Source organism: Aethalodelphis obliquidens, unplaced genomic scaffold (assembly GCF_003676395.1).
Source record: "Aethalodelphis obliquidens isolate GAN/ISIS:26980383/991018 unplaced genomic scaffold, ASM367639v1 scaffold1, whole genome shotgun sequence".
NCBI lineage: Eukaryota > Metazoa > Chordata > Mammalia > Artiodactyla > Delphinidae > Aethalodelphis > Aethalodelphis obliquidens.
The window spans coordinates 73,691,303-73,705,943 of record NW_020837945.1 but is presented as its reverse complement, the minus strand read 5'-3'; the positions used below and the strand labels follow the sequence as shown (position 1 = coordinate 73,705,943).

General features: G+C 46.9%; 1 protein-coding gene across 5 annotated transcripts in view; it reads right to left on the bottom strand.

Moving 5' to 3' along the window:
• Positions 1-3,625, bottom strand: part of TMEM44 (transmembrane protein 44) — a 37,998-nt gene extending 34,373 nt beyond the window's left edge. For 4 of the 5 annotated variants that reach the window (XM_027108462.1, XM_027108472.1, XM_027108489.1 and 1 more), the window contains exons 1-2: positions 3,321-3,624; positions 341-467 (exon numbers count right to left, since the gene is read on the bottom strand). In XM_027108462.1, the coding sequence (XP_026964263.1) occupies positions 341-467; positions 3,321-3,457 (264 nt within the window). In that variant the 5' untranslated portion in view covers positions 3,458-3,624. Of the gene's footprint in view, positions 1-340; positions 468-3,320 lie in introns of all 5 variants that reach the window. The other variant, XM_027108482.1, reaches the window with a different exon arrangement.
• Between the last annotated feature and the right edge of the window lie 11,016 nt (positions 3,626-14,641).

Here is a 14,641-nt window from a genome sequence, read left to right as displayed (position 1 = left end):
ATTTTTGCCCTTATGGAGCTGACATTCTAGTAGGGGTTAACATACAATAAGCCATAAACATAATGAATAAGTGAAGTCGATGGTATATTAGGGAAAACTAGAGCAAGATGAGGTTGTCTGGAGCACCTGTGGTAGAGGCAGGGCACACTTTTAAACGGGTGATCAGGGAGGCCTTATTGAGAAGGAGATATCTGAGCAAAGACTTAAAGGAGGTGAGCAGTGAGCCACGTGGGTATTGGAGGAGCAGGAAGGCCAGCAGGGGCACAAGCCCTGAGGTGAAACTGCCTCGCATGGGGAAGGAACGAGACAGAAACCACTGTCACCTGTAGGCCCAACACACCTGGATGGTGAGCTGTTTGGCCAGAATCGCCCCGATGGTGTCACACAGGCTGGTCAGGAGGCAGCAGGCAGCACACAGCGCCGACTGGTCCCGTCCGGATTTCTTCCCACATCTCAGATAGAGAAGCCTGCGGGGACAGACAGGCGTGTGGGCAGAACACAGAGACGTGAGTTTGGGTTCCAAAAGCAGGTGTCTGAAAAGGGCAATTGTGACTTTAGGTCCCTCAGAATCACTTTCTTCCCGATATTCAGCAGGTGGTTTTGACCTTAGTTTACAGGTGGTTAAAGAAAGGATGGAAAACCTCCGAGCCTCTGACCAACAAGCCCATGGCCGGAGGCAGACCTCGTGAAAGGATGAAAGAAATTCCTCCTACAAATCTGGCTGCCTCAAGTTCGTGACCCACCACTCAGTGCTGACAAATGAGCTGTCAGCTGTTATGTTTTGAAAGGCAACAGGAGGGTTATAAAAGTAACCCAATCATCGCAGTTTAACTGCAGAGCAGAGTTAATTGCCTGGATTAAAAAGGCAACTCGCTTCTTTGAAATTAAAATGCAATCCTTCTAATCCATCTGTGCAGTGAAATGGCCTGGCTTCTGCCAGCTGCATCCAAACTGATTTCATTTTGGGCGCATGTTCCTCACACACCGGGGGAGACTCCGCTAAGCTGTGATGGCACTCTGGGCTGACCTCCCCCTAGGGGCCCCACTGCTGGCTTCTCTCCCTTACTGCCCGCTTTCCACCCCCAGGAACAAGCGCAGGAAGGCAGGACAGACTGGAAGGGGCCAGATGTCTCTCTGTCAGCATCATTGATCGGAGCTTGGAAATACTTTATCCTAGATGTTTCCCTGCTCCATTTCTATGGAGAAACTGAGGCACGATTGCAGCTCTGGTTTCACTTCATTTAACCACAGGGTGGTACTCACTCTACATCATTAGGACCATATGGCTGGTTCTGGGCTCAGCCCTTGGGACTAATGAATGAGGACAGAAGGCCATTGGGCTCCCAAACATTCTCCGACCAGCCAGCCGAAGCCCAAAGCTCACAGTAGGAATACCAACTGTTAATTTGGGTCCTGAAACTGTTTCAAGGCCCAGGAGTGAAAATTCCTACATTAGAGGCTCTCTGAGTTGGACCCAAATTAGAAATAATTCATTTAGGGCTTCCCTGGTGGCGCAGTGGTTAAGAATCCGCCTGCCAATGCAGGGGACACGGGCTCGAGCCCTGGTCCGGGAAGTTCCCACATGCCGCGGAGCCACTAAGCCCGTGCGCCACAACTACTGAGCCAGCGCTCTAGAGCCCGCGAGTCACAACTCCTGAGCCCGTGTGCCACAACTACTGAGGCCTGCGCGCCTGGAGTCCGTACTCTGCAACAAGAGAAGCCACCGCCATGAGAAGCCCGCGCACCACAACAACGAAGAGTAGCCCCCGCTCGCCACAACCAGAGAAAGCCCGTGCGTGGCAACCAAGACCCAACACAGCCAAGAAAATAAAATAAATAAATAGATTTAAAAAAAGAAATAATTCATTTCAACCCTCCCATTTGAGAAAGGAGAACACTGAGGCCTGTGGTGAAAGGTGAGTTCACGGCAGGCCTCTGCTTCACGTGTGGCGGCTCTGCGTGTGCCCTGCGGCTCTCCGGCCACTTCCCCAGCCCTTAGGGGTCAGGGATCCCGGGCTGACTCTGACCCAGTCCCCACACAGCTGAGGCAAGGCGAAAAGGCAGCGGCTGTGCTCTCAGCCTGGCCACTGGGCATTCTCGAGGGAGCTCCTTAACCTCTCCAAGCCTCAGTTCCTGGAGGGTAAGACGTCTAATAATACTGGCTTTAGAGTGTGGCGGTGAGGGACAAGCGAGATAATGCACATAAAGTGCCTTGTTAGTTCCCATCCTCTGATCTGGGTAGTTTACCTCACAAGCCTGCCCCTTTCTAGCAGGTTCTGGGATTTCGGTTCTCCCCATTTACTCAGGCAAGTTAGTTAACCTCTCAGCAGCTCAGGCTTCTCATCTAAGCGGGGTCAATGACAGTCCCTACCCCATGGGGCTGTGGCAGGGATCAGTGAGTTAACGCAGCACTAGGCCCTCAGTAACTGTTCTAAGTGTCTTCTTATTCATATTCCAGGGACTGGGCAGTGGAGCTGCAGAATCTCTCCACCAGCGTCAAATGCCTGAGGGGAACGGGATTGCCTGTCAAAGGAGAGCCGGTGTCAGCCTCCCTCAGGGGTGGTCCTTCTCCCCTGCCAGGGAATACGTGGGTGGCACCATCCTCCAGAGCTTGGGACAGGGTGGCAGAAGATCTGGAGACCATCTTTAGCCAGACTTCACCCTTAGAACCCAGGTTATGGGGACCACTTGGCCAAAACACTCCAGGTGTCGGACAGACCAGGGCAAAGTCTGTGGCCAGAGTCGGATACTAGCCTCCCCTCTTCTCAGCTAAGAGGGCCAGTAAATTGAGGCCAGAAACATTGAGGGACTTGTCCAAGGCCCTTGCCCTCCGCCAAGGGTTGATGGCAGTGTTGGAGCAATAATAATGCTGTTTAATGAGCATTTAGTAAGAGCTTTACCAGTACTATTTGATCCTCCCAGCCGTCCTATGTGCTATCATCCCCATTTACGTGAGTAAAACGGGCCCCAGGGATCTTATAGCTCGCCCAGCTCACACGGCCAGTAAACGGGGAAAGGCTGACACTAGAACCCAGGACTGGCTGCTTCCAGTCCACGGCCCCGTCCACTGCACCACTCAGCCTCCTCCTGCTGGCTCCCAGCCCAGTCTCCTGTGCGTGGAATCCGGAAAGAAGTATCTGATTTCAGTCTACAGCAAAATGTTCCTCTCGATCCTGCAATTGTGCTGCCTCCTGCATCCTCCCTTTCTGCCCCCTTCCCTCTAGGTTTCCAAGCGCGAGTTGGCAGGGGGCAGCGCCCCATTTCCCCCCGCTGCCGCCCCGGTCCCCGCCCTGGCGCCGCCCGGCCCCAGTCCCCATTACAGCGCGTGGACGGCGATCCAGCAGGAGAAGGCGCAGATCCACAGGCCGAAGGAGATGCAGACACGGTGGCGGGCGAAGCAGTGGTCCAGGTAGTCCCAGTCCCAGAGCGCGGGCGCGGGGCTGGGCGCCTCCCCCATGGCTGTCTCGGCTCCGCCTGGCCCGGTGCCCGCGCCTCCGCCTGGCCGGGGACCCGCGCGCAGCCTCCCCCCGCTGCCCGCCGCACCGGGCGCTGCCTCCCCGCGCGTCTCCTTCTCCGGTTCTGTTCCTTCGCGGCGGCCCCAGCCGAGCGCGCCGACCGCAGGCCGGAGATGGGCGCGCCCAGATCCGCGCTTCAGGGGGCGGGCGGCGGCGGTCAAGACTCGAGGGAAAAGTTTCCGGGAACGCGCGCCTCCCCACCCCTCGCGCTATTGTCGGGGGTCGGCGGGCGGGAGGCCGCCCCCCAGTGGCGGAAGCCGGGAGCAGCCTCTGCACAAAGGCTGCGCCCCACGCCCCCCAGACAGCGGCAGCACGGCTCCCGCGGACCCCTTTGCTGCCACGCACCCCCAAACCCGGCGGCCAGAGCAGAATACAGTGACCTGCCGGCGCACTGTGAGGCACCTCGTCCGTTCATTAACCCACCATGTTTCCTGAGTCAAACAATACATACTTGGCGCCTGGGGAGCTTGCTTGGGCGCTGGGGATCCCGCGATGAGTGGGGCTTGGTCCAGATCGTTAAAATGGCACAATACAAAGGGTGCTGTGGGAGGCCAAGAAGGAGGGATCAAACGCGCCCCTCTGCATCCTCCCTCACTCTTTTCTGAGGCTGGAGCTGCACCCTGTGTCCCTGTTCCGTTGCCCAAGCGGGGCTCTGGAGGCGAAGTCCTCTTACCCCGCGACCCCCGCAGCCAGGGAGCCCCGTGATTTTTGCAATCTGTCCCCTCCCATCCAGCCACACTGCCGTCAGTTCAAGTACACAGGGCTATTGTTCTTGAAAACAAACTATTATTATGATTTAAAATTTTCATTGTTGATTTTAATAACTTTTCTTAAAGGACATGACTATATCATTTCTTTTTTTTATTTTTAAAAATAGCTTTACTGAGATCCCATTCATATATCATAAAATTCACCCATTTAAAGTGTACAATTCAGTGGTTTTTAATATATCCACAGAGCTGTGCAACCACCACCGTTATCTAATTTTAGAACATTTTCATTACCTGCCAAAAAACCTAGTGCCTACTAGCAGTTACTCTCCACCCCTCTCAAGCACTCCCAGCCCTAGGCAACCACACATCTACCTCTGTCTCTATGGAGCTGCCTATGCTTGACATTCCTTATAAATGGAATCATCCAATAGTGACCTTTTTGTGACTGACTTAGCATAATGTTTTTAAGCATCATCCATGTTGTAGCATGTATCCGTATGTTATTTCTTTTTATGGCTGAAAAATAATCCATCGTATGGTTGTACCAGATTTATTTATCTTTTCATCAGTTGATGGACATTTGGGTTGTTTCCACTTTTTGGCTGTTATGAATAATGCGCTGTGAACATTTGTCTACAAGTTTTTTTGTGGACATAGGTTTTCAGTCCTCTTGGTCACATACCTAGGAGTAGAATTGCTGGGTCCCATGGTAACTCTGTGTTTCAAGTTTCAAGGAACTACTGGACTGTTTTCCAAAGTGGCTACACTATTTTATTGGTTCATTCATTTTAAAAAAGTTAAGACCACACACGGGAGAAATAAAACACTATCTGTCAGGCATTGTGCTAGGAGTGGGGGACACATTGTTGAGAAAAACAGATGTTTTTCTACCTCAGTGGAATTTACAGTCCAGTAGAAAAGAGAGAGATATTAAACAGGCAATCGAGCAAATAAAGATAAAATTAAAATATGTTATTAAGCAAAAGGGGCCAAAATTCAAATAGTAACATGATTAAGATGAATTGATATAAAATTCATGCCAACTAAGACAAGATTAAAGGGTTAAATTAAAAATATATGTAACCCAAGTTTCTCATAGTGTATAAACAAAAAATGCTCCTAGTCTGAAACCTCTGCCTTCTGATTCTTTTTTTTTTTCTTCTTCATCTTTTTTTTTCTTCTTTGTTTTTGCCTTCTTGTTCTTTTTGGGCTCTTCCGGTGTTTGTTCTCTGTGCTTACAAATGGTCATCTCTACCTTGCTCTCCTGTGGGTGCTGACCAGTGACTGTCTAGATCCTGGGTTCCTCTAGTGATGCTGTCTACTTACTGCTCCCAAAGGCAGATCTATCCAAAGATAATCTATTCCACTAATTATCTCACTGAAGTGAGGACACAGCCCACAGTTTTGTGTCACTCTCTCACCAGGCCCTAAGGTTGCCTTATGCTCAGTTTTGTTTTGATTTGAAGATACCACTATTTAATTTGATTCAATCTTTGTTACGGTTTCCTTCTCTCTCAGGCTCAGCATAGACCCTGGGGAGGTGGGCCTAATTTAAAAGTTGCGGGGACTTCCCTGGCTGTCCAGTGGTTAAGGCCCCGTGCTTCCAATGCTGGGGGCACGGGTTCAATCCCTGGTCGGGGAACTGAGATCCCACAAGCTGCATGGTGCGGCCAAAAAATAAAAATAAAAAATAAAAGTTGCTTCAGGGAATTCCCTGGTGGTCCAGTGGTTAGAACTCGGCGCCTTCACTGCCGTGGCCCCGGTTCGATCCCTGGTCGGGGAACTAAGAACCCTGCTTGGCCAATCCTCCTCACCCACCTTGGACCAGGTTTACACACATTAACATCTTTTTCTTAAATTAGTAGTTAATTCTCCACCTTTTCTGTGACTCCTCTGAGAATCTGAAGAAAACCTCATCCCTGAAAAATACGAACTTGTGTGCACACCCACACACAGTTTCTCGTATAATCTTAAGGAATTTATGGAACGCCTGAAATTCACTATGGATTCCATAGCAGAATAGACCCAGACTAAAAATCCCTAGTTTAAGGGTTTAAGTCCTACAGGTACCCTGCCTGAGCAGTTGAGGCAGTGTGGCCCACAGACTGTCGGTATCAGAATCACTCTGGCTGCCTGTCAAAAAGCAGACCTACTAACTGCAACTCCCTGGGCATGTGTCCTTGGAATCTGCATGGATTAGTTTCCTGGAGTTGCTGAAACAAATCACCACAAATGCAGTGGTTTAAAGAAACAAAAATGTATTCTCTCAGTTCTGGAGGCCAAAAGTCTGAAATCAGTTTTCACTGGACCAAAATCAAGGTGTTGGCTGGGCTGCCTCTCCATGGCAGCTCTGGGGGAGAAGCTGTTTCTTGTCCTGCCTCTTCCAGCTTCTGGTGGTTGCCAGTGTTCCTTGCCTTATGGTTGCATTCCTCTGATCAGTCTCTGCCTCCTGCCTCCATGGCTATATTGCCTTCTCCTCTTCTGTGTGTTAAATCTCCCTCTGCCTTTCTCTTATAAAGACACTGTGATTGCATTTGTGGCCTACTCAGGTAATCCACGATAATCTTCTTGTCTCAAGTTCTTTAACTTAATCACGTCTGCAAAGACCCATTTTCCACATAAGGTAACATTTACAGGTTCCAAGGATTAGGACTTGAAATCTTTGGGGACCATTATTTAGTCAACTACACTGCTTTGCACAAGCTTCTTAGGAGATTCTTTTTTTTTTTTAAATTTATTTATTTTTGGCTGCATTGGGTCTTCATTGCTGCATGCAGGCTTTCTCTAGTTGTGGCGAGCGGCGGCTACTCTTCGTTGCAGCGTGCGGGCTTCTTATTGCGGTGGCTTCTCTTGTTGCGGAGCACAGGCTCTAGGTGCACGGGCTTCAGTAGTTGTGGCATGCAGGCTCAGGAGTTGTGGCTCGCGGGCTCTAGGGCGTAGGCTCAGTGGTTGTGGTGCACGGGCTTAGTTGCTCCACGGCATGTGGGATCTTCCCGGACCAGGGCTCGAACCCATGTCCCCTACATTAGCAGGCAGATTCTTAACCACTGTGCCACCACGGAAGTCTCTTCTTAGGAGATTCTTATGAGACACACTAGGTTATGAGATGGCCCTCAGTGGAGCTGGAGAAGCTGCGGGGAGCTGTTCCCAGTCTCTGGATATCTTGGCTCATTGGATGATGCAGTGGGAAGACGTGGGCTTTGGAGAATCTTGACTGGAATTCTCACTCTGCGTCCTTGCAGGTGTGATTGGGGTGAAGCACTGATTCTCTCTGCACAGGAGTATTTTTACCTGTAAACTGAGAATAGGAGTACCTATCATAGAGTTACTGTGATTATTAGACATTCTGCAGATAAAGCATCTGGCACATGTCAACAGTGGCAATTATTATTGTTATTGTCCTTCCTAGGAAGAACCTCAGATCCACTAAAAAAAAGAGGTATAGGGCTTCCCTTGTGGCTCAGTGGTTGAGAGTCCGCCTGCCAATGCAGGGGACACGGGTTCGTGCCCCGGTCCAGGAAGATCCCACATGCTGCGGAGCGGCTGGACCCGTGAGCCATGGCTGCTGAGCCTGCGCGTCTGGAGCCTGTGCTCTGCAACGGGAGAGGCCACAACAGTGAGAGGCCCGCGTACTGCCAAAAAAAAAAAAAAAAAAGAGGTATAAAGAATATGTGAAAAGGAAGATCAACAATGGAGGGAGACACAGAGCTCAGTTCTTAGCTCTCTTCCCTTCCCCACCACGTTCCAGGAGCATCTGTCTTCTGCGCTTGTGCATCCCAAGTGAGTTATCTGCAGCTCAGAACTCCCAAACTTTAGACTCACATATGCAACTGCCTATGCGTGACATGTCTTGCATGTCTTAATTGAGCGCATCTAAAACCAAACTGGGTGGTTTTCCTTCCCAAAGCTGCTCCACCGGTGGTCTTCCCTACAAAGGTGATTGGGCGTCCTGGTCCTGAGGGGGGAGGTGCCTGCTCTCCTCCTCTGTTAGGGTGCCTCTCAAGCACGATGAGTGTTGTCCTTCTACCAGGCTGTGAGCACCTTGCAGCTGGGGTTGGTTAGTTCCTACCTGTCTCCCCAGCTCAGTGCCTGGAATATAGTTAGAAAAATATTTACGGAATGAAAATATTGATTTTTAAACAGGCCAGAGAAATGTGATATGTACTTAAGAACATATTGAAAATGCTTTGGGTAGTATAGTCACTTTCACAATGTTGATTCTTCCAATCCAAAATGGTTCTAATGAACCTAGGGGCAGGACAGGAATAAAGACACAGATGTAGAGAATGGACTTGAGGACACGGGGAGAGAGAAGGGTAAGCTGGGCTGAAGTGAGAGAGTGGCATGGACATATATACTCTACCAAATGTAAAATAGATAGCTAGTGGGAAGCAGCCGCATAGCACAGGGAGATCAGCTCGGTGCTTTGTGACCACCTAGAGGCGTGGAATAGGGAGGGTGGGAGGGTGGGAGGGAGGGAGACGCAAGAGGGATGAGATAATGGGAACATATGTATATATATATAACTGATTCATTTTGTTATAAAGCAGAAACTAACACACCATTGTAAAGCAATTATACTCCAATAAAGATGTTAAAAAAAAAAAAGAAAGAAAATGCTTAGGTGATACCTAACATTGCATGTGTGGGTACATTGGGGAAGGCTTTCAAGAAACGCATGAGCTGGGCTCTGGAGAATGTTTGCTTTTGGTGGCAAGGCCATAGCACCAGTCCTGCAAATGTGCTCCTGGAGGTGGTAAGAGCTTGTCCATGGGCACAGGAAACAGCAGAGGTTCTGCAGCGAGGGGAGATGGGCGAGAGGGGCAGATGGTCCGGTCCTGAAGGAGCCAGGACTTCATCTTGTAGGGAACACTTAGGATGATGCATTCTAACCAACTCCCTCCCTGCCATTAGGACCCCGCCCAAATTCTTCCAGTACCTTCCATAGGGCTCTCCACTTGATCCGCCCTCAGGAAGTGTCTCAGTTCCTTTACCAGGCTCCTCCAAGGCCCAGAAGCGAATGTTTTTTTTGGCCATGGTCCAGAGTTTGTCAGAAAGAAAAACTAACAAGAGGACCATAGCACACGTCCTCCCTCACAGCTCGTAAACTTGTCCTGTTGGTAGAGGCACTGCGCCCCTCGGCATTATCCTGATGCAGGAAGGGCTGCAGTGGGCTGAGCATTTCTGAGGAATGGGGGGCCAATCAGGCCGTAAATCCCAGCCACTTGTGGTGGTGGGTGGGACAGGCTAGCCGCTCAACAGCTTTTCTCTTCTGAGGACACACTGCCTCCTGCCAGTGTTCTTTAAAATGCATTATTGAGAGGAAGGGCTTGGGGCTACTCCTCAAACAACATTTAAAAAAAGTTCTGCATCGGTGTGTTTTACCTGGTATAAATACAGAGAAGTTAATTCTAAGAGAATGCAATACTGACCCTTCCAAATCTTTTAAAAAATTTTTATTGAAATAGAGTTGATTTACAACGTTGTGTTAATTTCTGCTGTACAGCAAAGTGATTCAGTTATACATATATATTCTTTTTCATATTCTTTTCCATTGTGGTTTCACAGGATATTGAATCTAGTTCCCTGTGCTAGCCAGTAGGACCTTGTTGTTTATCCTGGCCTTTCCAAATCTTAATCAGTCCCGTTGTGGACAAGTTGGAGTGTTGTGACTGAAGCAGGTGGTAGGACTGTTGGGGTCCTGGGTTCTATTTAAAACTCTGTCATCAACACACTGTAGGATCTTGTGAGGGTTTCTTTACCTTTTTCCCCTCAAGCTCCTTGTAACATCTGATTGCTGAAAGTCACTTCCTGCATGTCACTCAGAAGCTAGGCAAGGGCTAATGGAATGGACAGATGTTGAGATGTTACATCAAGGAAAGTCCTTTTTTAAAGGGACTTTATAGCAAGGCAACTCACCTTTTTAAAAAAAATTAATTAATTAATGTATTTATTTTTGGCTGCGTTGGGTCTTCGTTGCTGCAAGGGCTTTCTCTAGTTGCAGCGAGCAGGGCCTACACTTTGTTGCGGTGTGCTGGCTTCTCACTGCAGTGGCTTCTCTTTCTGCAGAATGTGGGCTCTAGGGGCGCGGGCTCAGTAGTTGTGGCGCACAGGCTTAGCTGCTCAGCGGCATGTGGGATCTTCCCGGGCCAGGGCTCGAACCCGTGTCCCCTGCACTGGCAGGTGGCTTCTTAACCACTGCGCCACAAGGGAAGTCCGGCAACTCACCTCTTAAAGCGAATTGAGCACTTGAATATTTGCATTGAGATAATTATTTAAAAGAAATGTAAGTTCTCACTGCCGTTTGCAATTCAGAAAGCAACCAGCATCCTGCTAAGTTCCTACCTGCCAGTATGGGAGCTGGATAACCACCCTGCCTAAAAGCCAGCAAAGGCAAAGAGTAAAGACAGACGCTCTGTGTGTACCTGCTAATCGTGGTAACTGTTTGATTCTGTAGTCTTCTGGTACAATTTTGTCTGTGCTTCTGAATGGCTCCTGAGCCCTTATGGTATTTAACTGTCAACTCTTACAACACCTCACTCCCCGATTTTTTATTTTGAAAAATTTCAAGACTACAGAAAGGTGAAAGAATACCTACCTAGATTCACCAACTGTTAACATTTTGCCACATTTGTTTTGTCTCTCTGTCTCCACTCGGAACCATTTGAAATTGCAGGTATCATGACATTTTACCCTTAATATGCATCAGCATGTTTCTCCAAGGATAGTCTCCTCAGAACCACACTTCTATTGCACTGATACAATAATCTTATCTAATATGCAATCCGGGGATGGGGTGGGGGAGGGGAAGTGGATGAAGGTGGTCGCAAAGTACCAACTTCCTGTTATAAGATACATAAGTACTAGGGGTGTGACGTACAACATGATGAATATAATGAACACTGCTCTATGTTATATATGAAAATTGTTAAGAGTAAATCATAAGAATTCTCATCACAAGGAAAACAATTTTTTCTATTTCTTTAATTTTATACCTATATGAGGTGATGGATGTTCACTAAACTTACTGTGAGAACCACTTCATGATGCATGTAAATCAGATCATTATGCTGTATACCTTAAACTTACATAGTGCTGTATGTCAATTATATCTCAATAAAACTGGAAGAAAAAAATGTAATCCTTATTAAAATTTGCTCAGTTGTTCCAATAATGTCCAGTAATGTAGTTGATTTTTTTTTTTTTCAATTTAGGATTGACTCATTTAGCTGTGTGTCTCTTTAGCCCAGGTCCCTTGTTTTATAGATTGTCCCAAATGTGGGATTCATCTAGTTGTTTCCTCGTGATTATATTGAGGTTAAGTGCTTTTGCAAAAGCAGTACAAGGTGATGTCGTGTACTCCCTAATACACTGCATCGGGGGTGCAGAATGCCAGGGTGGCGTTCCACGGGTGATGCTGAGTTTGATCACTTGTTTAACGTAGTGGCTGCCAGGTTGCTCCATTGTAGAAAGCACTTTCCCTTTGAATTTAATAAGTAAGGGTGGGTGATACTTAGAGGGGTGTGACTATCCAGTTCCACGACGACCTTTCACTCAGTGCTTTCAGCATCCGTTGGTGATCTTGCCTGAATCCTTGATTTCGTTGATGGTTACAAAATGATGATCCTATCATTCCTTCTACGTTTTCTCCCTGGGGTTCTTTTGTAAAAAAGGTTCCCTTCCTCTCCCTTTTTTGAATATTACTATGGATTCAAAAATCCTTTTTAGAAAAACTCAATGGTTTATAATCCAAAAGATTATAAGTGTTTTAATACTGTGTGTTGCCTACTTTAGAAGTAGACAAGATGTATAAATTATAAATGTGAAATTTACCCCTATTCTCCCCCAACTCTGAAAAAAATCTCATCATACTGACCTTTGATTGTTGGGTCAGGCAGGAGTTAACAGTCATTACCTTTAGCAGTTAACTTCTGAAGATGTCACTAGCCACATTTTAAGGGCTTAATAGTCACATATGGCTGTAGTTACGTACTGGAGAGCACCGATTACAGAACATTTCCATTATAGCAGAAAGTTCTGTTGAAGAGCACTGTATTACCACATCCATGGCAGCACTATTTTAAAAAACCAAAACCCATTGGGTGATAAGGATGTGTTACTGTAGCTTCATCCATTGTAACGAACGAGCCACTGTGGTATGGGGTGTTGACAGTAGGGGAGGCTCTGTGTGTGGGGGGACTGGGGATAAATGGGAACTCTCTGTACTTTCTGCATAATTTTGCTGTGAGCCTAAAACTGGTCTAAATAATAAAGTTTATTAATTGAAAAATTAAAAAAAACCCAAACCTGAGAAACCTCTACAAGCCCACCAATAATAAAACTGATAAATTGTGATATATTCACACCATAGAATACTATTTGGCAATGAGAATGAACGATTTACGATTACACGTGAGAATATGGACGAATCTCACAAACCCTGATTAAAAAAGTGAGATACGTAAGGGTACACACTGTTGATTCTGTTTCTATATAATATAAAGTGAGGCGAAAAGGTTAGAACAGCGGTTAGGTGGGTGCTGGTCATGCTCTGTGCCTGCATCAGGGTGCTGGCTGCATCAGTGTGTTGCTTGTGGAAATCCAGCTATCTGTACACTTATGATTGTGCACTTTCTGTATACCTATTGCACTTCAATAAAACATTTAAAAATTTTATTGAGGGTCTACTTTTTGCTAACATAATGCCTTTTGTTTTTAAATTGCTCAGAATGGTTGTTTCCTCTTTATACTGGAGACTTTTTAAAAACTATATTTATTTGGCCGCATCGTTGCAGCGCATGGGCTCTAGAGCACGCAAGCTTAGCTGCGGCATGCATGTGGGATCTTCGTTCCCCGAACAGGGATCAAACCTGCGTCCCCTGCATTGGAAGGCGGATTCTTAACCACTGGACCACCAGGGAAGTCCCTATACTGGAAACTTTTGAAAGCACCATTTTTCCTTTCTGTAGGGCCTCTCGCCTTCACCTGGTATACAGTACGTTGAACACAACAGACGACAAATGGTTGTTAGGCGTGGAAATTTAAAACGATTTTCCTCACTTCTCCACAAAGACCGAAGATGGGAAAAGGCTGGTAAAACAAGGTGTGAGTTAAGTAGATTTCTGGCTTGCTGCCAAATTTTTCCTGGTTCCCCACCAAGAAAACATATGCTGCTATTGGCTTCTTGAGAGAAACCACACTTCCTACTAATGTCCTGAAAAGTAAAAGATGGCAGATGTATAGCAGGTTCTACTTGAAAAGGGTGGCATAGTCCTTGTAATTAAATATTGGAAAAAAATTTCGAAACAAAAAATTTGATAGTGTGATAATGACTGCACTTCATAAATTTAAGTACTAACCTGTAAAACAAGGGTGAGAATACTTAAAAATAAAAATTGTGAGGATGCTTAACGAGACATGTTCTGGGCAGAAGCAAAGGTGAAAGTAGAAATTCCCTCTTCGTGGTGTCCTAGTTTGGGTTCCTCAGACCGTAAGCAAAGACTTAGGTTCAGTTAGTTTATTTGGGTGGTACTTCCGTGAAGCAGAAACGAGGAAGAGAAGAGTGAGACCAGGAAGGGAGAAAAGGAAAGGTGAGTTCATGAGACGGTTTTAGCCGTGGGCAAGTGGGGCTCAGTTCCACTGAGGAAGAACATGTAGAATGTACACACTGGGTGAAAGGGAAGCTGGGGTGCTTACCAACTGGCCCCCATTCCTTACTGGTTGGGGGTTACCCCAGGGAGTGTTGAGCCCCCAGCCCTTCTAGACTGCCCTGTGTGCAGGCTGAGCAAGCTCCTGGGGTGCAGGAAAAGTCCTCAGGTGGGAAAGCAGAAAACACAGGGCTTGTGGAAAGCTGTGAGCCTGCACAGGAACCGTGTATTGGGGCTGCAGGCGAACTCCAATTAGGCTAAGGGATGTGGAGTGGGTGGAGCACCTGCACAGACATCATCTCTTACCAGCAGTACATGCTAGGAAATTGAGTCAGATACTCTTCACAATTGTTACACACCCATGAATATTAAATATCAAAGGCATACATCAAGAAATAAGCCCTCACATTTACGTTCGACTTTTGACAGGGGTATCAAAATAATTCAATGGGGAAAGGCTAGTCTTTTCAACAAATGGTGTTGGGACTACTGGATATCCACATGCAAAAGAATGAAGTTGGCTTGTCCCCTACCTCACACCATATACAAAAATCAACTCTGGCCCAAAGACCTAAATTTAAGACCTAAAACCCTAAAACTCTTGGGAAAAAACACAGGAGTAAATCTTAGTAAACTTTTATTTGCCAATCCTTTCTTAATTATAATACCAAAAGCACAAGCAACCACAGCAAAAAAAGATAAATTTGGACTTCATCAAAATTAAAATTTGGTCAATGAATACTTATTAATGAACAAAAATTTTTAA